Here is a 25,995-nt window from a genome sequence, read left to right as displayed (position 1 = left end):
GCCATTTACTTTTTTATGTTTTCATCACTTTGAATTGTTATGTTGCTGAAATGTGCTTTACAAATAAACTTACTTGCCTCAAAAAAAATTTTTTTTAGGAAGGGGAAGTTATTCAATGGTTTCATGCTCTCTTTATTATTTCTAAATACATACTGCAACCTTTTGGATCATTACCAGCGGCACGATGTACCTTAGACTGCTGTTCTCGTCCTATCTTTGTAAGGATTGACTTTAAGGCTTATCTGTAAAGTCCACTCTCTGTGCAAAAGTTACACATTTCACCATTAAGAAAGCAGATTCTCGCATACTGGTGAGCTTCTTTCTTTTTTTGAGAAGGGATGACTCGAAGCTTCTGCTTTATCGGATTCAACGGTCCTGCACAAACAAAAGAAAACCGTGCACCGTGAGCTCCCTCCAGCTTTTCCTCCGCCGCCTCGTTATTATAATTCTGCATGTTAGAGGGACGGGCCAACCTGAACACAACGAGGCACGTCGTCTAGATATGTCAGCGCATTGTAGTGTTTGTCCGCCTGCTGCTGTTTATCACGCTCTAAATCTGTTTTAGCGACAGGAATAGTTGCATTCAACTTGACTCACATATTTGGGTCGTAACGCCGAAGGACTGATCTGGATGCCACGAACGACGACGGTTCTGAGGATTAGAGCCTAACAGCATGACTCCGACATTACAGGTCCACACACACAACAGAGATATGGTGCCTCACAAAAGTGCTCCTGCCCCTTAAAAGCTTCCAAATATGGTCTTGGTGCAGCCACAAGCTTCACTTTGTTTTATCTTTATGGAGCAACATAAAGTAATGCGTGGTTTTGGAGTGAGTTAAAAAAAATCATATTCATTACAATTTTTACTTTAAAATCTGAAGGATATTGTGTAGCTTTGTATTCTGCTTCCTTTACTTTGATAAATATGTGGCAATCGTTCTTTTATGAAATCACCTAATTAATCACTTCACTCCACCAGTCTGCAGTTTATTCCCAGAGGGAATACAGCTTTTCCTTTGAAGACATCTGAGAATGCAAAACATATGGCATGACTACCAAAACACAACCATCCACCTAAACTGCCAGGATGGGGACAGAAATCATGAATTATAGAAATAGCCACGAGGCCGGGGGAGCTGCAAAGAGCCACAGCTTAGGTTGTCGACAGAAATAGGATTTTTTTCATTCATTACACGAATTTGGTCCTAATGGCAGGAATTTAGGAGAGGATGAGACCAAAGCTGAACCATGCAAAACTGGGGATGCACAATATACTGTAATTAATATCAGCAATGGCCAATGTTAGTCATTTTTTAACATATCCGGATCAGTCTGATAAGTAAAACCGGGCCAATATTCATAACTCATGTTTATTTCCATCTTTTTGCCATTTGTGTTTTTGGAGGAGGATGGGAGGGAGTTGGCCATGTGATATGTGTGTGGTCCTGTGACAGCAAGGGGGCCTCATTTTCACTGTGTAGAAAGCGCTGGGAAATATATGCACTGCATATCTGACATTTAAAGTATGGATAGATATTGCTCATTGGCTCTAGCAGCAGTATTAGTGTCAGACGTCGATATGGACCCAAATTTTCATATCAGCGCATCCCTACGCCAAACCCTGTTTTGGATGAAAACTATCATTCCTATGATGAAACATGGAGGTGGCAGCATCATGATGTTGGGCACGCATGTCCTCAGCTGCAGCATTCATTTCCTCTTCAAATGCATGATATCGTTTTAGCTGTAATTCATTCATGAGGAGGCACACTGAAGGTTCTGACCCAATATAATAAAAAAAAGGCATTAATCAGAAACAATTTTAATCGTCTAGGTGCCTTACACAACAAGGATTTGGTTCCATCCACTTTGCCCTCAATGCAGACAGTTTAGGTACAACAAAAAAGGTGCATGGAAATATTGTTCTTGTAGATATTAATACATTTTCTGAAAAACAGGATAACACGGTTAGGTTTTTGCAAATGATCACAGTAACGATAAGGGGACTCTGAATGTTTGATGTTGATCAGAGAGACAGTCCAGTGTGATAAAGCTGTGGTGGATGGTTTTAGCAGACAGCGCTCTGGCAGTAAAGGTCTAAACAGTTTGTTTCTCAAAAGTAAGAATTAAAACCAAATTTGTAAAGTTTTGTCCGTCCGTCCGTCCGTTGTCTTCCGCTTATCCGGGGTCGGGTCGCGGGGGTAGCAGCTTCAGTAGGGAGGCCCAGACGTCCCTCTCCCCAGCCACTTGGGCCAGCTCCTCAGGAGGAATCCCAAGGCGTTCCCAGGCCAGCCGGGAGACATAGTCCCTCCAGCGTGTCCTGGGTCTTCCCCTGGGTCTCCTCCCGGTGGGACGTGCCCGGAACACCTCTCCAGGGAGGCGTCCAGGAGGCATCCTGACCAGATGCCCGAGCCACCTCAACTGGCTCCTCTCGACGTGGAGGAGCAGCGGCTCTACTCTGAGTCCTCCCCGGATGACTGAGCTCCTCACCCTATCTCTAAGGGAGAGCCCAGACACACTACGGAGAAAACTCATTTCAGCCGCTTGTATCCGGGATCTCGTTCTTTCGGTTACGACCCAAAGCTCGTGACCATAGATGAGGGTAGGAACGTAGATCGACCGGTAAATCGAGAGCTTCGCCTTTTGGCTCAGCTCTCTCTTCACCACAACGGATCGGTACAGCGCCCGCTTCACAGCAGACGCTGCACCAATCCGCCTGTCGATCTCCCGCTCCATCTTCCCCTCATTCGTGAACAAGACCCCAAGATACTTGAACTCCTCCACTAGGGGCAGGACATCCTCCCCAACCCGGAGAAGGCACTCTACCCTTTTCCGGTTCAAGACCATGGTCTCGGATTTGGAGGCACTGATTTTCATCCCGGCCGCTTCGCACTCGGCTGCGAACCGCTCCAGTGAGAGCTGTAGATCACGCCCTGATGAAGCCAATAGGACCACGTCATCCGCGAATAGCAGAGACGCAATCCTAAGGCCACCAAAGCGGATCCCCTCAACACCTTGGCTGCGCCTAGAAATTCTGTCCATAAAAGTTATGAACAGAATCGGTGACAAAGGGCAGCCTTGGCGGAGTCCAACTCTCACCGGAAACGAGTCCGACTTACTGCCGGCAATGCGGACCAGACTCTGACACCGGTCGTACAGAGACCTGACAGCCCTTATTAAAGGGTCCGGTACTCCATACTCCCGGAGTACCCCCCACAGGATCCCCCGGGGGACACGGTCGAATGCCTTCTCCAGATCCACAAAGCACATGTAGACTGGTTGGGCAAACTCCCATGCCCCCTCAAGAATCCTGCTGAGGGTGTAGAGCTGGTCCAGTGTTCCACGGCCAGGACGAAAACCACACTGCTCTTCCTGAATCCGAGATTCGACTATCCGACGGACCCTCCTTTCCAGAACCCCTGAATAGACCTTACCAGGGAGGCTTAAGAGTGTGATTCCTCTGTAGTTGGAACACACCCTCCGGTCCCCCTTTTTAAATAGGGGGACCACCACCCCAGTCTGCCAATCCAGGGGAACTGCCCCCGATGTCCACGCAATGTTGCAGAGCCGCGTTAACCAACACAGCCCCACAACATCCAGAGCCTTAAGGTACTCAGGTCGAATCTCATCCACCCCCGGAGCCTTGCCACCGAGGAGCTTTTTAACAACCTCGGCAACCTCAGCACCAGAGATGGGAGAACCCGACCCAGAGTCCTCAGGCTCTGCTTCCTCAATGGAAGACGTGTTGGTGGGATTAAGGAGGTCTTCGAAGTATTCCGCCCACCGACGCACGACGTCCCGAGTCGAGGTCAGCAGCACACCACCCCCACTGTAAACAGTGTTGGTACTGCACTGCTTCCCCCTCCTGAGACGCCGGATGGTGGACCAGAATCGCTTCGAAGCCGTACGGAAGTCTTTCTCCATGGCCTCTCCGAACTCTTCCCACGCCCGAGTTTTTGCCTCGGCGACCAGCCGAGCCGCCTGCCGCTTCGACTGCCGGTACACATCAGCTGCTTCCGGAGTCCCACAGGCCAAAAAAGCCCGGTAGGACTCCTTCTTCAGCTTGACGGCTTCCCTCACCGCTGGTGTCCACCAGCGGGTTCGAGGGTTGCCGCCACGACATGCACCGACAACCTTGCGGCCACAGCTCCGACTAGCCGCCTCAGCAATAGAGGCGTGGAACATGGTCCATTCAGACTCAATGTCCCCCGCCTCCCTCGGGACGTGTTTAAAGTTCTCCCGGAGGTGGGAGTTAAAGCTCCGCCTCACAGGGGACTCCGCCAGACGTTCCCAGCAAACCCTCACAGTACGTTTGGGCCTGCCCGGTCGGACCGGCTTCCTCCCCCGCCATCGGAGCCAACTCACCACCAGGTAGTGGTCGGTGGAGAGCTCCGCCCCTCTCTTCACCCGAGTGTCCAAGACATGCGGCCGCAGGTCAGATGAAACGACAACAAAGTCGATCATTGAACTGCGACCTAGGGTGTCCTGGTGCCAAGAGCACATATGGACACCCTTATGCTTGAACATGGTGTTTGTGATGGACAATCCATGACGAGCACAGAAGTCCAACAACAAAACACCACTCGGGTTCAGATCAGGTGGGCCATTCCTCCCAACCACGCCCCTCCAGGTCCCACTGTCATTGCCCACGTGAGCGTTGAAGTCCCCCAGCAAAACGAGGGAGTCCCCAGGAGGGGCACTCTCCAGTACCCCTTCCAAGGACTCCAAAAAGGGTGGGTAATCTGAACTGCTGTTTGGCGCATAAGCGCAAACAACAGTCAGAACCCGTCCCCCCACACGGATGCGGAGGGAGGCCACCCTCTCGTTCACCGGGGAAAACCCCAACGTGCAGGCACCGAGATGGGGGGCAACAAGTATGCCAACCCCAGCTCGGCGCCTCTCACCATGGGCAACTCCAGAGTGGAAGAATGTCCAGCCCCTCTCAAGGAGACTGGTTCCGGAGCCAGAGCGGTGCGTCGAGGTGAGTCCGACTATCTCTAGTCGGAACCTCTCAACCTCGCGCACAAGCTCAGGCTCCTTCCCCACCAGAGAGGTGACATTCCACGTCCCAAGAGCCAGCTTCTGCAGCCGAGGATCAGAACGCCAAGGTCCCCGCCCTCCACTGCTACCCGTTACACATTGCACCCGACCCCTTTGTGCACCCCCCTCTTTGTGCGTTGTAAAGTTTTGTAAAAAAAAAAAAAAAAATGTTCTAGTAGGATTTTGAAGCTACCGTTCCGATACTGTAATTTCTGATTGTCCAGTACTGCTCAGGTTTCCCTGTAGGCCTGTAGCTGGTGGAGACTGGCAGTGTGCCGTGTGATTGGGACGTTCAGTCAAAGCCTCGGCAGCTGCCTCTGTGTGTGGTCGTCACTGCTGCTGCGCTGGCGTCTGTATTTTGGTTAGCTTACTGGTTGTTTGTTCTCTGGTGACAGCCAAACTGGACGAGTCAAGAAGTACAGAACTGCTCCTCACGGCTTTCTTTGTGCGTTGAATCCTAAACTGATCCCATTTGTTTTCACTGCGGGGAGATTTTATTAGTGAATTAAAGTTATCTTTGTCTATCTTTGTTTATGAGTGGACAGAAAATAATGTGAACCAGCTACAATATTTGTGACTTCCTAATCAACGGGTGCTGTGTAGAACCCATCTTTTCCTATTGTATATTTATAAAATTCTGTCATTTGGACCTTTGATCATATGGCTAAGACAACGGCTGATGTTCCAGTGTGTGGAAGAGTCAGCAGATGTTCTGGTGTCTGTAGACTCTGTAAATTCATGCTTCCAGAGTTTACTCTCCTTTATATATCTCCAACCCCATGCATGGAGAGCCCTTTCAGCGACAGAATGCTGCACCCCAGATGCTCAGAGGAGCGCTTCCTCAGGTGCTTCCTCCCTGCTGCAGTTTACAAACATGCTAATGGTTGCACTGGTTCTGGTCCGATCATGAATCATTTACGCTGTCTCTCAGATGCTGATGTCCATTTGCACGCGCTTTAGCTACTCTGAGGTGTCTGCTTTTACAATCATATTGGATAGTTTTTCTCACATCGTTTTCTAAATCGGCTGTTGTCTTTCCTCTATTTAACTTGAATGTTGAATTTTATCTGAATATCTTCTTTTGCCCTTTCTGATAAGCTCTTTCTCTTTTGCTTTTGAACTTAACAAACAATAGTTTGTTTTCTTATTACTAATCTAGAGTGTAACTGTGTTTTTTTTCCACTGTCAGGCCTGAAATTCCCCATTGTGGGACAATAAAGGTATTTCTAGTCTATTCTGCTTTTTTTCTATTTAACAAATATAGTTTCTGACTGAGTCAAGCCACAGTAAAGACGGTTGCTTTTTCTTTCAACATATCGTATTATGTGAGCAGACCAAGGTGATCAGATTGGTGACTCATTCGAATCTAACTTATGATCAAACCAGTTCTCGACCGGTCCTGTTGTAAAATGTAACGATGATTGCAATGAAGGATTGTTCCACTGCCCCATCCTTACAAAAAGCTTTCCAGGTGAGCCTTAGTATTTAATTCCTGCTTTTTTTATCCTATTCCTACAAAGCCATGAAGTCAGTGCTTGTCTTCTTGCGCTGCTGTGCTGCTGGCAGGCCTCGTGCGTGCAGCTCTGCTCTTCATCTGCTTTGCTGACACGTGGAAACAGGGAGCAGTCTGATGACCTGGCTGCTGTAGTAGGAGCACACTAAAAACCCAGCTCCTTCCACGCTCACACCTGTCAGGCCCATTGTTCTCTGTGCTGCCTCGGGATCTGTGCTGCCTCGCAGATTTCCCCCCCGACTCAGTCGTCATGTTTTGGTGCTGGTGCATGTAGGATTTACACCAGCATGCAAGTGATTGTAGGACGCTGGTACACATATGTATAAATGGCCGTCCACTCATGGATTTGTGTCGTGCTCCGTTGATAATATTGTCTTAAAATGTATTCATTAGATTCAAAGTAGTTTAATACTCTCCTAGCCAAAGCTTGTTTCGTTCACCAGAAACGGGAGAAATGTGAACGCGGCTGTAACGTTGTATGTATGTGCGTTCTAAAGCCGCTTTAAACAAGCTGGTTTCTGTATAAAAGGTGAACTGTTTTGATCTGTACACTCAAATTGCTACTATAATTTAAATTGTACAGATAATAATTTACAGCTGAATGGCTCCCTGTACAGAATATGAAGAGCAGCGTATACACTTCTTCCATTTCTCCAAGAGTCTGTGACATTCTCCTGTCAAACTAGGCAGATGATGAAGAAGATGACTGATTATGATTTATCTTGACAAAAAGCTGTCAGTTGATCACATACAATGTTCACATTGGGTTATTTAGTTAATTGTTTGCATCCTTACATCAAGGTTTGGGCTGCTTCGTTTTAGAAGGCAAGGCAAACTTATTTATACAGCACATTTCAGTGAAAAGACAATGCAAAGTGCTTTACATGATTAAAACATAGGAAAATAAATGTACAAACAAAATAGAACATGGGAAAATAGAAACCAAAAGCAAACATTAAAAACAGTTGGACTACAAAGCTGAACTAATGATGTTTCAGTAAAACAGTTTAACTAGAACAGTTGAAGGCAATCCTAAACAAATGTGTTTTTAATCTTGATTTAAAGGAACTCAGGCTTTCAGCGTTTTTACAGTTTTCTGGAAGTTTGTTCCAGATAAACGGAGCATAGGAACTAAATGCTGCTTCTCCTTGTTTAGTTCTGGTTCTAGGTATGCAGAGTAGGCTGGAGCCAGAAAACCTTAGTGGTCTGTGATGTATTTAGGTGCTAAGCCATTCAGGGATTATAGACTAATATAACTATTTTAAAGTCCTTACACTGGGTAAGGACTGAAAGTAGAAAGTCGTTAAAATGAGAAATATCGCTATGGTAATACTTATGATAAATTCACAGCCTGTTTCCTCTTCTCTTTTCAATCTGTGCTTCCAACTGATCACTGTGACGGGTATGAACGTCTACTGCAGTGGGGTCTAATCCATAAGGCTAATATCACAGCGGCATGCAAAATGTGAACTCATGACACTTAAAATAGGATTTCTGCATTCCAAACACGCCCTTGCCATATCAATGTTAAAATATAAATATATTGATTTTGCAATGACACAATATTCACAATATTTTCTGCAGCCTTAATTTAAGTTAACCTGCTTTCACTCTCAATTTCAGTTTATTGCCCGCTTGATTACTTTTTTAATCCCATGAAATGGATAATATGGTGTAAAAGTAGGTTGTATAATTAAGGTAATTCTAGAAAGAAAAACAATGTTAGTTTGCGTCTGATGTTTTTCTCTCTCACAGCAACTTTCAGGCCAAATCTCAAAGGATTATGACCATATTCCGTCATTAAACAGCTTACCTACTAGGCTAGTGATGCGTTAAAAGTGATGTGGTGACAGTCAAAGGAAAAACGTGCATCAGTCATGCCTATGAGTGTTTTCCTGTAACCTGGATTCAAGTTGGCTTCCCTTCTGTTTTTATCTATCTATCTATACATGAGCCTCATTTTACTGTTTGGCAAAATGTTTTTTTTTCATGTTGAAGGTACGGGTAAAATGAGATCTCACATCCTAAAAAGTCATGACATTTCTTGTCTAGAAGAAAGCTTTCTGGAGAGCAAGGTTTCAGACAGCAAACATAAAACTGTTGGGATTTTTCTATTATATTGCTTTGGATGAGAAGCCAGAGAAAGATGAAGATCAGCCAGTGTTCTCAAAAGCTCTACTGAACATAGTAAATTCAGCACTGCCCCTCCCCCACCTGTTGTTGTGCGCTGCGGGTCAAGGCTCTTACACTAACCCCTTGGTTCCAAGAAAGACAAAATTCAGCTGTTTGGAAATTCTTCGCAAAAAACATGAACCGTGTCGTAGAAATGAAAGGATTTCAGTTCCTCTTATTAAGGCAACATTGCTTTACCTCAACAGTAGGCAACCGTCAGGTAGGCAACTGCAGGCTCTACCTGGTGATTGTGATTGACAGCATCTCCCTGTGTTTTCAGGACTCTGGACTGCATTTGATCTTTTGTAGCACAAAATCTGAAATACTAAAACCAGTCCTGGCTGAGCTGGATTTGTGAAACAGACCCAGAGCCTCCTCTGGTGAGGCCAGAAAGTATTTTATTATTGCAGAAGCATCATCCCAATTTTGAGCTATTAAATTTCAAGACAATCTTGTTTCTCATTCGTATTTCTTTATTGCATCATCACAAGAACTTTGCTTTACTTAAAGCTCTGGAAAAAAATCTGCTGCAGGACATGAACATGTGAGCATGTGAAATTACATAAATCTTCCAGAGTTGTGCGGGCTATGCTGTCCAAGGGTGTTTAGAGGGTAGCTAGTTGTTGCCAAAAAATGATGCTGGATTATGTCCTGAGGTAGCTGATGCACAGATGTCTGAATGTTAATGGGATGCTATCAGCACTCAGGCTGATGCATTGTTCAGCCGTGTACGAAGCAGTGGTTGGGTTGTTTACATGTTGTGCTGAAAGTTGGGGTAAAAAGAAAGTAACTTATAACCTCCCTGGTTCTTCTCCCCAGGCATTTAAAGGTTTTCACCAGATTTTTTTTTTACTTCTGATTCCTAAATTCTGAACAGCACTGTAGTTTTCACACATTACCAGATAATAATAATATTTACTGTTTTAAAAATAACTGTAAAAGCCAATTTCTGAGTGTGCTAAAAGAGGACGCAGTCTTGTACAAACTTGTTGACACGTTTGTTAAATGTGCAAGAGCTTTAGGAATTATTTTAGAAATGCATCTTTTGTTACAGTATCCAACCTTTAATTTGAGTACGTTCACTCAGTAGGAAAACAGTTTTAAAGAAAATCACAATGATGACTACACCTAGAAATCCTTTCAAAATAAAAACAACGGAAGCCTTAGTTTTAGAGTTGACCATAGTTACAGTGAACTTCTAATTAGTAATTCATGATTTTTAATTCCTAAAGGTAAAAACGACTCAAAGGCTTATCTTTTAAATCATTGGACTCTAGGCGGGTGGAGGATCCATGTGTATTTTGTTACCAGATACCATCAGGAGCAAAACATACAGCCAAATCACACAATGGTTCACCATACAGCCTTCTTATATATAATATATAAGAAGGCTGTATATATATATATATATATATATATATATATATATATACTGTATATATATATATAGTATATATATGTATATATATATATATATACTGTATATAAATATATATACTGTATATATATATAGTATATATATGTATATAAATATATATATATATATATATATACACAGACAGATTGATTTGTAACACTAGAGAAAATACTATACAACTATTATTTGTTAAAGATAGTATAAAATTAAAGTGATGTGCATAGTAGGGGGATTTTAGGGAATTCGCAACACTTGTATGGTATTGTATATTTATGCATAAAACTGACCACAGACTTTTTATTTACAAGAGTGGAAAAAAACATTCATACAGCAGAGATATGAACACTTTGAGTTTGTTGAGAGCAGAGATGGTTCTAAAGTCTTAACAGATGCTGGAAGGAAGCATCTGTGATAATGCTCCTATGTGCACCTAGGATGCAGCAGTCTGTGACAGGAAGAGCTCTGCAGCTCTGCAACAGCTACATGCGTTGGGTAGGATGTCCTACTGTCTCCCACCACCTGGACTGGGTTCAGATGGTGTCTGGTGTCACATTTTTTGTGTACACATTTTTGCAGGAAACTATCTCCATATCTGGACCCAGAGTACTGCTTCTTCTCAGCTGTAGATAAGCTGCTGCTACCACAGAAGATGGCTGACGCCACCCTAGAGTCAATGCTCTTCAGGAGCACTCCTGCATATACAACCATGAATAATTTTAAGGCTTCATACATGTCTTTTTCAGTAATATAAACAAACTGACCAGGGTCTATGCATTAGCAACAAAAGAGAGTTGGTCCATTACATTTTATGTTTTTTTTTTTTTTTTTTGCAGGACCTTTAACATAAAATCTTCATGTTAACGTGTTTTTTCAATTGCTGCTTTCCACCTCAGGCAGGACCATGGTACAAGACACTCTTTTAAAGTAATATATGTTATATATATATATATATAACTGTCATCAGTTGTATTTAGTCAAACACCATTTGTGAGAGGAAGGCAGAGATCACTGAGCTGCAGTTATGAAAAAAAAAAACTCCAATACAATGGTGCGCTTTGAGCAACATGGAGCCGCAGCAGTCACAAGGACAGTACAGCAGCTGAATGCTGGGACAATGTGAGCACTAGTCCAGCATGAGGTCATGAATCTGAACTGCGGTGAGGGTAGCAGCTCCGGATTTTTAAAAAAGAAAGAGAGGCCTGGAGGCAAGTCATGCACACTCACCAGGGACTGGGTCGCTTTGAAAACCGCTAGGTTTTGTTTTTCATTATAAAGATTGCTGCTCAGATTTCTCTGTGTTCCTTGAATTTCCTTGATCTTTGTGGACACAAGTTCTGTCGTAACAAAATTGTCATAATGTATTAGGCTGGATTTGTAAGGAAAAATCCAATAGCTGTATTTTTTTTCAGTGCTGTGACGAAATCAAGGCATCAGCTCTCCAATCATCTCTGCCCCAGGCTGGAGAAACCCACATGGAGACGGAGGCAACCTTCTTAGCACTAACCATAGAGCCAAGCATCCTGCATCAAAGTTTACCTGTAAAAAAGGAACATATTACAACATTCAGATATTTACAAGATCTATAAAGTACAAGTACATAACAGCTTGTTGGTGCAAACATTCAAAAGAACAAGGCTCTGATTTGCTGTTGTGTTAGATTGAGCCTTAAGCAGCCTTAACGATCATTTATTATTTATATTATGAGCAGCAGCAAGACAGAGAGAGCAGCTGGCATTACACAGCTCTGCAGTTGAACAGGATTTCGCGGTTTTAAAGAAATTATTACAAGGTGAGATTTGAGCTGTGTTTACCATCTTATATTAGCATTTACAATGATCAGTACAATTAACACAGTGAAGTCTAACTCCTTGCAGAAACAGCCTGAATGAACAGCTGACGTCCCTCTCCAGAAAATCTAGTTTCCGTTCCCTCCAGTAACTACTTTGTTACTGAGAAGTGTTTCTTGTTAGCTTGACCTGATAGCTTTTGGGATTGGAAAAACAATCAGATTTTTTTATGGCCACCAGCATGCTTTGATGCCTCTCTGCACTTTAGTCCGTTCTAAAGTCCGACACTATTTACAGTAATTGTCTGAAGTGTCCAAAATCATTTCATGTGTTAGTTATCCACTACGCCAATTAAATTCAGAGAGACTTTTACAGGAGAATAGGAAATGTTTAAAGAAGCTGTCAGTCTTCCTTTTTTATTCCTCCTCTGGCTGAAGAGTGTCGGCCTGCTCAGAATTATGAACATCCTTTTATTCGTTTGTATTCACAAAGAACCAGGGACTGAAATCTGCCGGTGTCTCCGGTTCAACATTTTTGTCATTCATTTTACATCCGGCAGTGGGTTGAACGAAGGTGAGCTGATGATTGACAGGAGGGGAACAAAATGCCAGAGGCTCTCCAACTGTTGCAATTTAATGGAGAAAACCCAGTCAATGTGCTTTTTTTTTTTTTTACACAAAGCCTTTATTGGCTATAACCCGATCTAGTCTAAATTGGTAGAATATAGTTCTACACAAATCATGGTGTTTGTGATTTGTTTTAAAAGAGGCGTGTTTTGCAAGCACACTGGTTATATTGAAGTGTTAATAGTTATTTGGTTCAGGCTGGTTGCAGTGGATGAATGTAATCATTGTCTCTCTGCCCTGTAGTCCTCAGATAGTTATTATGTCCCTGCCCTTGCTGCGCCTCTCCTACAGGCTGTGTTTCTGCTGTACCTTGTTGTGCTGTGTACTCCATGTTAATTACGAGTTTAAGAGCATTTCCATCAGCCCAGTTACCAATGTTCGGTCTCTGTTGCACTCTTGATGTTTTCTAATATAAAGGCAAGTCATCATACTATGTTTGGTTTGGCTGACTACAACCAAACTGTATGGTTTGGGTGTAATTGTCCCTGTCGTGTTGGATCCACATCATCTAAATTTTTGGAAGGGTAACACTGTTGTTTTCAGTCAGGGCCAGTTCATTTGAAAGCTGCATTTTTAATTTTTGCAGGTCTCATAAACTTTGTATGATGACCTAAAACATGTAAGAAGCAAAAACAGGAAACGTCTGTAACAGGTCATCTATACAGTACGTGGCTTTGTTATCGCTCTGAAATTATTCATTTATTTTGGTTTGCCCAGTGTATGTTAAACTTGTGTCTGATTTGGCACAGTGTGGAGGAAAAGTGTCTTTCATTTGGTAGTGAGAACATTTTGTCAAAGCTTTGCACAACACCTTTGGTAATCATTGGTAATCTTTGTTTATTAAGAGGTCCGTGGAGTAAAATAAATAGTTTCAGAACTAAACACTTTTGCTATTTCCACATGTTAAATTAATAAACATTTGGTCTAATTTCAAGACTATTGTGCTCATTTGTTAAGAAATAATGAATCAATATTGAAAAGCTGAAAATTATTAAATATTTGCCTTACATCATTAATGCTGTATTTTGCTTTTATTTAATTATCTGTTTAGCAATGTTTTATTCTGTATCCATGACAGGTTTAAGGATTTCTGATCAGATTGACTCCGAGGCCCACCCAGCGCCCAATCAGACGACAGCGGGGCTCAGTGAGGAGGGAGACCAGCACTGAGTCTTAGAGAGCCTCTCATCATACCAACACTGTGTCATCCCTCTCACTCCATCCTCAGCACCATGTCAATCCCCAGCAGCAGCCCAGAAAGGGAGAGCTCCGCTGGAGTTCAGCTTGAGTGCCCCTCTTCTCCTCCTGGCATGGACGCAGACCCCCCATCAACAGGCAGCCCAGTGCTCACCCCAGACTCCTCTTCCCATGATGCAGTGCTGTCTGCACCAGCAGCCTCTCCAGCAGACTCTGAGAATCTGAGTCCAGATGAACTTGAGCTGCTGGCTAAGCTGGAGGAACAGAACAGGTAACAAGGCCAGATGTTCTTTGGTGACGCTTTTGTGCTCCTTAACCAACTGAGCTGAGTCTGAAATTTACTTGCAGAGAAGCAAGTTTCCATCTGATTGCAGGCTGGAAGTTAATTTGTAATTATCACTGCAACAGATCTGTCAGTCACATTTTTCAAACAATGGGTTTTTTGTTTTCAAACTGAAGGGGGAAAAAATCTTCCCAGTTCCTACTGTTCTTGCTGATACTGTTCAGATCACCTGCCTTTAGTGTAGAATCAGATTGTGAACCAAATCACTTACTTTGCACATCACTAGGAGGTGAGAGAAGACTAGAACAGCCAGCAGTACTGCAGACAGACACAAAGAGAACATCATTATCAGAAATCAACCAGACATCTGGACGGTGATGGTATTAAACACCAAGGTGCTGAGTCACAACAACGGGCCCATATAGATCAACTTACTGTGGACTGTTCCAGCTTTAATTGTAGCAGCTGTAACAAAATGCTATTTAGCTTGAGGTAAAGTTTTTATACCAAGAGGAGCCTTTATTCAGGGCTTGGCTAGTGCAACCTAATTATAACCCTTGAACTTGAAATAAGATCTAAATGGAACATATTGGCCGGTGTGCAAAACACTGCAAGTGGTGAAATACTAACACTGCACAGCACCTTAAATATGCCATTCCCTTTCTGAAACATGGTTATGGCAGCTTTATGCTGTGAGATGCTTTTCTTCAGCAGTGACAATGAAGCTGGTCAGAATTAATACAGGACAATCCTGAAAGAAAAGCTGTTTGAGGCTTTAAAAGACTTAAGAAAAGGACAGAGGTTTAAATTCCAACATGATGACGGACCCAAATATACAGCCAGAGCTACAATATGGAATAGTCTAGATCAAAGAATATTTATGTGTTGAGCTAATTTTTAAATAAATGGCAAAGTTTTCACGTTCTAGTCTCTCCAGTGCAAAGCAGAGACAGACCCTAAAGACTTAGAACTGTAATTGCAGCAAAAGGTTGTTCTACAAAGTTATTACTCACTGGGGCCTAATACAAAATAGTCAATGGTAAATGGCTGGTACTTGTATAGCGCTTTAACTAGTCTGACGACCACAAAAGCGCTTTACGCTACATTCAGTCATTCACCCATTCACACCCTGACGGTGGTGAGCTATGTTAGTCGCCACAGCTGCCCTGGGGCAGGCTGACAGAGGCAAGGATGCCTTACATCGTCGCCACCGAGCCCTCTGACCACCAAGGACACAATGACTGAGACAGTCAGAGCAGGGGATCACACCAGCAACCCACCAATTGCAGGACGAACTCCCTAACTCCTGTGCCACTGTCCCCCCAATAAGATTTTTTTGGTTTTAAAAAGGGCTACTTTGTGCAATACTTTGTGTTGTCCTATCAAATAAAACCTTAATAAAATCCACTGAAGTCAGCTGCAGGGTGTAGCCATGAGACATTTAGTCATTTTCTCCATGAGGTTTGGCCATAATTCAATTCCCTCTAAAGACAAAACTGAAGGATTTAACATGAAATTAATCGACGACCAAAGGGGAAAATTGCAGAGAGCAAAACAAAGCGCTTCCCATAAGGAGGAACATGATGAGTTCAAGAATCTTTATTGACATTATGTGTTACCATAATAAAACTTTAATAAGACACCGAATGTGCATTGATTACGCATAACACGCAGACACAACAAGACAATGTTTTCACTTTTATTGATTGCACCAACAACAGTTCCTGAGAAGCTTTCAGCGTGCAACATGTCCTCAGCATTTGATAAGATTCATGCTCGAGTCAAAAAGACAGGTAGCAGTGCCTTTACAGACGATGTAGATTACTGTGGAGTTACATGAGTGTATCAGTGGAACGCTCACTGAGAAATTACAAAGTGTGCAAATAGTCGTTATCAAAACTTTCAAAAAGTTCAAGTAGAAATGTCCAAGTTCATTAAAAGACCAATAGCAGTCAGTTTACAAGATGCCGTAAAATATGGTGCAATTAATATAAATCGTCAAGTTATAGAAATGTGCAACTTGCATGGATGTCCAAACAAACATTCCCTGAGAAGCTAAAAGTGTACATATAAACATTAGCATGTGAGAGGCAGTTTAATGATTCTATTTGGATCAAGAACCTGTGGAACCTGTACCATTTTTGTAAACATGTAATAGACAATGAACTGGGCTAGCGTTTTATTTATTTCTCAGCATGCGGCGACAGTCCTCACAGCTTTTGGAAAGAAGCTGTTTTTAAGTCTTTTAGTTTTTGATGTAATTTTCCTGAACTGTTTACCTGATGGAAATGGGGCAAACAGTGTGTTGCCCGTATGGGCTGGATTTGTGGCAATACATCTGGGCCATTTCTGGACCCGTGCAGCATAAACTGTATCTAGATCTTGTAGACGCCATCCCACACAATCCCCTGTGCTGACCTCACCACTCATGCTAAATCCCTCTTCTGTGTCGTGCAGCTCCTATATCACACTGTCTGTCACGCTGAGACACGGCATGCTTTCCATTGTGGCTCTATAAACGTTTATTAGCAGTTTAGTGGCAGTCATGGAGAAAAAGGAAAGTAACTGAAAAGAATCACAGAAAAGCCTTTTTTTAAACGTATAAATCAGAGGTAAAAGCCCATATGTTGTCCACATTAGAAGAACTTGTTAAAAAGTAAACTCTATAGCTGTTCTGAACATCAAAGGAAAGCCTCATGGAGCTGTGCTCCGTGTTGCACTGCCTCTGTGGCTGTACGTTCAGATCGACATTCTGAGGAGGGAAGGAGACCAGGAGGAATGAAAGGTTTCCCCCGCGGTGATAAAGATGCCCTGCTACATGGGTGTGAGCAGTATTAAAATGCATCACCTCTGCGCTTTGCAGTTGAATTTTTCTGATAAAGTGAATCTACGATTAAAGTCTGATCTGGAGTGAAATTTAACACCTGAATGAATCATGATGCAGTTTGGCTGCAATTCAGCAATTTACCATCTGCATCACCTGTCATGATTTGTGTTTTTGTTTGTTTTGTGTGGACTTATCTGGACTAATTAGTTTCCACTCCCCTCAGCCAACAGCCATCTGTCACCATCCAATCAGCTCATTCCACTCCTCAGCCACTCAGCTCCTGATCAGCTCCACCTGCTGCAATCAATCAGAGTCACTCTGCTCACCTGTTCCCCTGTCTACTGTATATATACCTGCCTCAGCCAGCTCATCCCTGCCAGATCATTTCCTCTCGCCTCATCTGCACTACTGCTGTGTTTCTATCAGTTCCTGTTTTGCTCAGCCAGCTGGACTCTACTTCCCTGTTCGTGTTCAGCCCCGACTGATGTGTGCTTCCACTGTGAGCATGCTGTGCAAAGTCTGTCTTGTTCCCCGTGTGTTCCGACTGCTTGCCCTGCCCGTCCTGGTGTTTCCTGGGCCTGCATTGTCTGTTCTGGTCAGCCCCTGCTATCATCTCTGGTTCTGGTCTGCTACTACCTGCAAGTTCTCGGTCAGCCTGTCTCCTGCCTAATCCTGCCGGTCTCCTCAGCTACCAGTATTCATCCTTTCCTCAATTAACCTTTTTAAAAGAATCATATCTCTGAGTCCAGGTGGAATATCAGGTTCATCTTACCAGTTTCCCCAGTCTCCATGATGAGCGTACGCATGAATCAGACTTGACGTGAGATCCACACATTTACTGTCAAGTGTTTTTTTTTAATAGAACCAAACTTTTGAGTGATGTACGAAAGTTTCAGGCCCCATTTTGTGAGTATGCAAGCTTTATAAATGAGACCCCAGGAGAGGTCAGGGGCAGTGTAATGCCCAGAAATGGGTTGCGAACCAACCTGGCAACACGAAAACCTGAAGATCAACTGTTCTGTAAAATGACAACCATCACGCAAGACCTGAGCCAAGCTGGAGCCATGTTCCCCCAGCTATTCTGGATTTGACAGGTGACATGAAAAAAGAACTGCTTGATGTAGGAAAGACGCTGAAAACAAGAACTCAGCAAGAAGAGAAACTGGCCCAGGTAAGAGAGACAGTCCAGCTCCAAGGCAAGGCTGCTGGAAAAGTAGACTAACGCATTGTGGAGTTGGAGACATGCAGACTTGTGATTAAAGATGTACCTTAGTTGAAAAAATAAAGAAAACTAAAAGACAAGGTGTTTGGCCATGAGCAACACAGGGCATACAATACAATTGTGCAGTTGCTAAAGGAAAAGGATATTCACTTCCACACTTTCATCCAAATATTAATCCAGAGGTAAAGTAGGGCTGCAGATTTGTGACAGCGCACAAGCAGCTGCACAAGAGATGGAGGAGGGTCGCTGGAGAGGGCTCAGGGCCCATCGTTGAGAAAAGACTCATACAAATTAAGAAACATGGAAATCAAAAAGCAGAAATCACATCCACTTGAAGAAAAAGAACACATGCTACCAACATGACACTGATAAAAATGAACATTACTCCCCTCAATATAAAAGGGCTTCTAAGCCCAACTAAATATTACACAATTTGTTCAAAACTACAAATAGAGAACATGGACAATGTATTTTTACAGCAAATACACATGTCCCTGCCATGACTGCTCAAGCTTTTTTACCCTCTTGTATGTCACTATTTAATGTACAGAAGATCTTGGATAAAACTGCCTTACGCTTTGTCCTAAAGCTCATAAACTGTTTGCATGCAGGTTGCTGGAGGCTGATTCCAAGTCCATGCGGTCTATGAGCGGCTCACGACGCAACAGCGGCTCCTCGTTGGTGTCCAGCTCCTCTGCCTCCTCCAACCTGTCCCACTTTGAGGAAGATACCTGGATCTTATGGGGTCGCATTGTTAATGAGTGGGAGGAGTGGAGACGCAAAAAGGACAAACTTCTGAAGGTGAGTTACACATAGGTTTGACGTTAAAAAAAAAAAAAAAATTGGAAAGCCACATGTAAAATCTGGTAAAGTGGACCCAATACGGTAATTTAATCAGGCGCAAAAGACGATTTAAAATACTTGGTAAAAATCTGGAAGTGGTGAGAGCCACAGGCACGTCCCACTAACGGTTGTGGGGAACTGAAATGGGTAAACAAAGGTTAGCAAATTAACAGGAAATTAACCTCTGTGCCACTAGACCAACCCCCCCCTGCACACAATGTTTGTGGTTCTGCAGGTGAATATTGCGGCGCGTGGTGTCGTGCCAAGATACAGGATTCCTGGAGGACAAGTGAAAGTCAGATGCACTTTAATCTCAGTCCAATGACAAATCCGAGGCAAAGAAGTGGGAAGAAGGCAGGCCAGGGTCAAAAACACAGAGGCAGTTAGCGAGAGGATCAGGCATGGGGAGGAATGAAAGCGAAGGTCGAAATCCATGTCTGAAATTTCCTGAGTCTGAAATTAGCAAGACAGAAAATAGAAATCCAGACGGCAGAAGTAAGGTTATAACCAGGAGATCAAAAACTGGCAGGGATGTAACGCACAGAACTGCTCTCAGGAGGCAGCAAGAGGTGGGCTGATTAAACCGCTCACTGGCTGACATGTGAGCAGGCATGGAGGCAAAGATAAGCAAACTGAAACATTCTGCTACTTTTTTACAGTAGCTGCATAATTCATCTAGACCGAGTAACAACAGACACACAGCTCTTTTTAGTTGTAATGTGACTGCTTGCATTTTTTTCATGTTGGTGCTTATATATGTATCTGAAAAAGGCATCCTGGTGTATTTTTTCATGGCCTCTGTCTTTCAAAAGGCAGAGAAGTACCGTTCTGCACAGCCAGCGTTCTTTCCCGTCCATCCTCTGTGTCACAGTCCCCTGTGTGTCCTCTGTCACAAAAACAGCATTTACCCGTGGGAAGAAAAGATGGATGTGACACAAAAAAGGAAAGAAATAGCAGCAAAATGGGAGAGAAAACGAGACCAGCAAAATAAACAGTGAAGAGAGTTATAGAAATGTTCCTAGTGTATTTAAAAACTATTGCTAAATACGTATTTTTTCTTCCGGTCTGCTTATCAAAACTTGCTTTAAATCTTTGAGAATGAATTGCTCAGTTAATACGAAATGAAAGGATTGTTTAGTCTTCCGTGTTTGTTTTCCAGGAGTTGATCAGGAAAGGCATCCCCCATCATTTCCGCGCCATTGTCTGGCAGCTGCTGGGCAACGCCACCGACATGCCGGTGAAGAACCAGTACTCTGAGCTGCTGAAGATGTCGTCTCCCTGCGAGAAGCTTATCCGTAGGGACATCGCCCGCACCTACCCGGAGCATGAGTTCTTCAAAGGCCAGGACAGTCTGGGGCAGGAGGTCCTCTTCAATGTCATGAAGGTGAGCGCTGCAGCTTTTCATCAGCCTCTGAGCTTCTCATGGAAAGGCTTACATTTTAGGAAAAGATGAGATATTAAGCCTCCCTGCTGGTGACTTTTGTTCAGCCATAGTCATCAGAAAATACTTTTAAAACTCCCTGATTTTTACCCACTGGTACTTGTTTACTTCACTTCTTTTGATACAGATGAGCTGGTGGGGACAGTATATTGTTCAGTGACTAGTGCTCCATGAGTCAGGGCTTTTTGTGGCTGTTGCTGTGTTTGCACTGTCTCCTATGCTCATGATGGTAGGAGTTCTGTAAGGCACTTTATAAGCTTGACTTAAACAAACTAAGTTAAATCTGGCATTGTTGGCTGATCACCAGTCATTGCCCATATGCTTGTAAAAGGCTGAGCGATGATCACTCAGTCTCTGTTCGGCTGAGTCTGTTTGTATTTCTCATCAAGAACAAGTCAAAACAACCCAGATTTTTTTCACAATGAAGTTCAACTCTAAAACAATTTTTTCCCCATTTAAATTATTTCATCGATTAGCTTTGCTCCAGATTGAATATACTTGGTTTCTTCTTTCAATTGAGCAAATTCTTATTGCATTAGTTCAAACAACTTAAAGTGTTACACAGAACTGAAATACAGACATAGTATATTAGTCAAGGAACAAGAGATCAGTGATATGGACTTAGAATATTATTTCTTGCCATGTTTTGTGATAGCAACAAAAGTAACAAGCGAAGGCTGGGATATTCTAGCCGGCTAATAACTCTTGTTGCACGGTGCGGTAACCAGAAAGAGGGCTGCTGTTGGAAAAAAAGCCAAGCCCAAATATGTTCAAAAACAAGCTCAAAAAATGATTAGAATAGGTGGACTATGCAACACTGAAACTCACATACACATAAAAACACCCTTGCTGATTATCAAATAAATCAGTAGCCCATTTCATAGATTGTTTAGTGTGTAGTGTGTTTATTATCACGTTGATGAGGGATGTCATGGATTGTATGATGTTTTCATTCTGCTGAGAAAAAGCTAAACAAACGTACCTGCAGAGATGCTGCAGTCACTGGTTTCAGGTCTGGACATCCAGTGTTGGCTCCTTACCACCAACACAATGTAGAGACACAGGTGTCTTTGGTCAGAGTTTCCACAGTAAAGTCCTCTCAGTTACAAGCTTGTATTCAATGTTGACATTTCTGGGCATTCCTTCAGGGAATGAAAAAAGAAACCCTTCATATGGTGACAATCATCAAAGCGCAAGTCACTCTGGCAGATACCAACACAGCAGTGGCTTGTTGTTACCATGATATGCCTGTTGAGGCAATAATCAGGACAGATCTGTTCACTATTTTACTCATAAAAGTAAACAATTAAAGCTTTACCGCTCAACGTTTGTCCCATTCTAATATGACCGCAGCGCATGCGCACTGAGCTCTTCTACATTTAACAATTTATGAAAAGCCCCAATACTGTGATTGTTGTGTCTACAATTTATAACACTTATACGTTCAACCCCTTTTTAAGACTGAAGAACCATTTTGGGTAAGAGTTGCAACTTTTTTAAGAAACAACAGAAGTAGTCCAGCTATCTTCTACTTAAGTCCTTGGAAGATCAATTGCGTGATACGTTTTGTCCTCAGTCTACAGTAAAAGAGAGGATATTACCCGTCCCTAGGGACTGCCAATGAAACTAGGGGCTGCATGGCTGAATCAGCCAGATCTACAGGTTGTACCCATGTCCATTAGTGGGCTTTGTCCCATTTTAGTAATACATTTATCATCTATAAAAAAAATGTTTGACAGCTTGTTGTTAGCTTCTATATCCAGTTGTTACCGTGCTGGAACACAACAATACTTTTTTCTTACAAAACATACTAAGATGTAAAATGTACTATACAAAATGTAGTTTTCACCATTAAAGAGGCAGTATTCTGGGTTATTTCATATAGTTGTGAAAAATCAAAGAAAAATAAGCTTTACTGCAAGAATCCTAGGCACAGTTAGACTTGTTACTGCTGCACTTTACAAACACAGATGAAGTAATAGCACAGTCGTTATGGATTTTTGCTTTTATGTAATTTTGCTAAATTCATGTTTACACTCTGTTCCTAAACTAAGCAAGTTAAGTGTGTCCTGAGGTTTAACATGTTAAATACAGACTGGCTATAACCTGATATGGAGGTCTCTAGCTGATTCAGTGCTTTGACTTTTCCTCTAAACGATGTTTTCTGCATAAACGTATGACATGAGGAAGTATCCCCCTGGCTTCTGTTCCACACACATCAAGAGGCTAATCAAGCATCCACAAAAGAAAATGTATTTCTATTTAAATATTTTTTTTTCTCCTTACTGGAAACCTGCCATGTTGTTTTTACTTGATTGATTTACTTGCCTTTAATTTACTAATAACAAGCTGGTGCTCTGAAAATGTGATTTGCTGTCTCCTCTCAATACGTTCTGTTTTAAAATAAAGGGAACACAGAGCACACGGAAATGTACCGTTAATCGCCATGGAAACCAGCGTGTTGACTGTCTGCTAATGATTTGTTGCTTCCGACAGCGGTGCTGCTCAGGAAATGAAGACAGATATCTGGACGCTTGTTAATCCCATTCCTCCCCGACAATGACTGTTGTGTTAGGATCTCAAACCCAACGTTGCAAATGTAATAAAACGCTCACATGTTTGATTTCCAGGCATACTCCCTTGTAGATCGAGAAGTGGGCTACTGCCAGGGCAGTGCATTCATCGTTGGCTTGCTTCTAATGCAGGTACTGGTCAAATACTATATCTCTGGGAAATAATCCATACCAGGGATTTTATTTCAAACCGACTCAGTAATGTGTTTAAACATCACTACAATTTGTTTAACTCCAGTGTCAGGATAACGAATTCATGCTGTGAACATTTTCATGCTTTGTCATGTTACAACCACAACCTCAAGAGTATTATATTATAAGACTTTATTAGATTTGTTGTGATAGACTAACACGAAGCAGTGTTTAAGTTTAAAAGGGAAGAGAGGGAATAGCTGATTTTCCGTATCGTAATTTAAAAAATAAATATCTGGAAATGTGGCATGCAAACGTATTTACTCTGATACAACTACTTAAAATCTAGCTCAACCAGTTGCCTTCAGAATCAAGAATCTTTACTGTCATTACGTCACCATAATGAAACTTCGGTGAGACATCAGCGTTCACATGAATTCACACATAACACACATACACCACAAGACATGACGTTCAAGTCACATTTCACACAAGCAGAGCGCATATTTTATCTATTTAAAAAAAATGTGGCTGGTCTGTAAAGGCTTCTGAGGTTTGTCAGAGAGCATTAGTGAACAAGCAGCATCGTGAAGACCAGCGGAAACAATGAGAACATTGTGCAGCCAAGAGAGTAGCTCCACAAATATGGCCTTAATTGAAGAGTAACGTCACGATAACCTTAAGAAGTCCCATTTAAAATGTAGCCCTAGCATGTAGGACACAGTCAACGTGTGGAAGAAAGCTTTCAACTCAGACTGGAATAAAATTGAAGGTCATAGATAGATAGGGGGAGCTTAATACAGGACAGGTCTGGAGGAAAGTCTGGCAGAAGCTGCAAAATATATAATATGATGAAGGTTTGCCTTCCTGCAGGACAACAGCCGTAACCATCCAGCCAAAGCTACAATGGGATAGTTTGGATCAAAGCATATTTATATGTTAGAAGGGCCCAGTCACAGTCCAAACCTAAAATTTGTTGCATGAGTTGAAATTTGCTGCTTGTAGGTGCTCGTTATTTCTTCTGACTGAGCTTAAGGCTTTTTTGCAAAGAGCAAATCTTCGTCTCGAGTGCTGAGAGAGACTTCTCACCATGACTGCTGCATGCGGTGGTTCTACACAGCACTGACTCATATAAATCCAGACTACACGTTTTAGTATTTAACTATACAAAAAATTGACTGGATCTTTGATCTCCCACATCATTACATGTCCTACTCTGGCTTTATCTATCACAAAGTACCCCAATAGAATCACTCAACATGTGTGGTTGCAATATGAATAAATATGAAAATGTTCAATTACGTGAAACTTTACAAGGCATGAAATATCCGACATATACTCATTATAAAAAGCCATGTCTAACTTGCTACCAAACAGGTAACCTGCTCTCTCTTTGTCCTCCTCCCAGATGCCAGAGGAAGAGGCGTTTTGTGTTTTTGTGCGTCTGATGCAGGAGTACCGCCTGAGAGAACTGTTCAAACCCAGCATGGCAGAGCTTGGCCTCTGCATCTACCAGTTTGAATATCTGCTTCAGGTAAAAAGAGAGCAAGTCTTTAGGCAGTTGCGCTATCTTAACTTACCACAAGGGGGCATCAGAACATTGATTTTGTTTTCCAAAACTCACTTCCTCTTACGAGGTTTGATTGTGTTTCTTATTTGATGGCCTTTGTCACTGCAGGAGCAGCTTCCAGAGCTGAACGTCCATTTCCGCTCCCAGAGTTTCCACACGTCCATGTACGCCTCCTCCTGGTTCCTCACCCTATTCCTCACCTTCCTTCCTCTACCCGTCGCCACGCGCATCTTTGATATATTCATGTATGAGGTAGGAAACGTTCTGTGGATGTGTCAGCCACGGAATCTTTTTCTCAGCGTGTGTCCACAATACAAAGCGCAAACATACATTAAAATGCACAAACTGTTCCCAGGGCCTAGAGATTATCTTCCGTGTGGGTCTGGCCATCCTGCAGTACAACCAAACTGACCTCATTCAGCTCGATATGGAGGGAATGTCACAGGTAAGCGTCGGCAGCTGTGTGCCACTTTCTGCACTAAATGGTTTCAGGTACAGATTCAGCCACGAGCTCCATGTCCCAATTTCCCCTCCGCACGCAAGCTTCCTGAACAGCACAGTTAAGATCTCATTCGATCAAAGGCAACTTTTTACAATTTAAGTCGTTCAGCAGGCCTTTTTATCAGTGTTGCATAGAAAATGAAACAGACAGGGTGTTTTATTTTTACTCTACAGTTTGAGTTTGTGGTCTAAAACCACATTCTGCCTGTTCAATACATCTGCTATCATCAGGAGGCAGCAGTTGTTTAGCTAGCGATGCAAAAGGAAAGAAACACTTGTTGCCTTCGAAAATCTGATCAGACAAGTGAAATGAGTATACAAAGGATCTTTATTTGCAGACAAAACTTGTGGAAAGCAGTAAAATCTATACCTGTCAGCTGTTAGAACGTCTGACAGCCTTTAGATACTTCTCTACTTATATTTCTTCTGTTTTATTATCTTTTAATTCATCATGAAATAAGCACATTTCATCTATTTATTTCTGTGTGCATAAACGATAGACAAGAAAACCCTGAGCTCACAACATGAGATTATACAAAAATACTGAGTTTACCAAAGGAGTCTTTTCTAATATATTTGGGGAAATTAGAAATCCTCTTTTTTGTTTTTGTTTTGACAAATAGAGTAAAACTCCCCATTTAACTGAGTCTAATTCAGAGAATCCACAGTTAGTGTAGACTATTTCTGTCCACTTTTCACCCGTCCATATGTTTCAGTTTTTATGCCTGTCAGCTGCTGATGTAGGATCAGTGCCAAAAACGACTCTCAATGGTACTTTTTTTGGTTTCACAAATAGAATAAATGTTACAAAAATGTATAACTGTGTATCAAATAATCTCTATCCAGTT

At 42.5% G+C, this 25,995-nt stretch overlaps 1 protein-coding gene across 1 annotated transcript in view; it reads left to right on the top strand.

The window, feature by feature from the left end:
* Positions 1 to 25,995, top strand: part of si:ch211-239f4.1 (EVI5-like protein) — a 64,617-nt gene that overhangs the window by 2,804 nt on the left and 35,818 nt on the right. Inside the window, exons 2-8 of the mRNA XM_021308403.2 lie at positions 13,637 to 14,026; positions 18,699 to 18,888; positions 20,090 to 20,314; positions 23,002 to 23,076; positions 24,485 to 24,610; positions 24,755 to 24,898; positions 25,002 to 25,091. Of these exons, the coding sequence (XP_021164078.2) occupies positions 13,791 to 14,026; positions 18,699 to 18,888; positions 20,090 to 20,314; positions 23,002 to 23,076; positions 24,485 to 24,610; positions 24,755 to 24,898; positions 25,002 to 25,091 (1,086 nt within the window). The 5' untranslated portion in view covers positions 13,637 to 13,790. The remainder of the gene's footprint in view (positions 1 to 13,636; positions 14,027 to 18,698; positions 18,889 to 20,089; positions 20,315 to 23,001; positions 23,077 to 24,484; positions 24,611 to 24,754; positions 24,899 to 25,001; positions 25,092 to 25,995) is intronic.

Source organism: Fundulus heteroclitus, chromosome 5, assembly GCF_011125445.2.
Source record: "Fundulus heteroclitus isolate FHET01 chromosome 5, MU-UCD_Fhet_4.1, whole genome shotgun sequence".
Lineage (NCBI taxonomy): Eukaryota > Metazoa > Chordata > Actinopteri > Cyprinodontiformes > Fundulidae > Fundulus > Fundulus heteroclitus.
The sequence above is the reverse complement of the archived record's forward strand: the minus strand, read 5'-3'. Positions and strand labels throughout refer to the sequence as shown.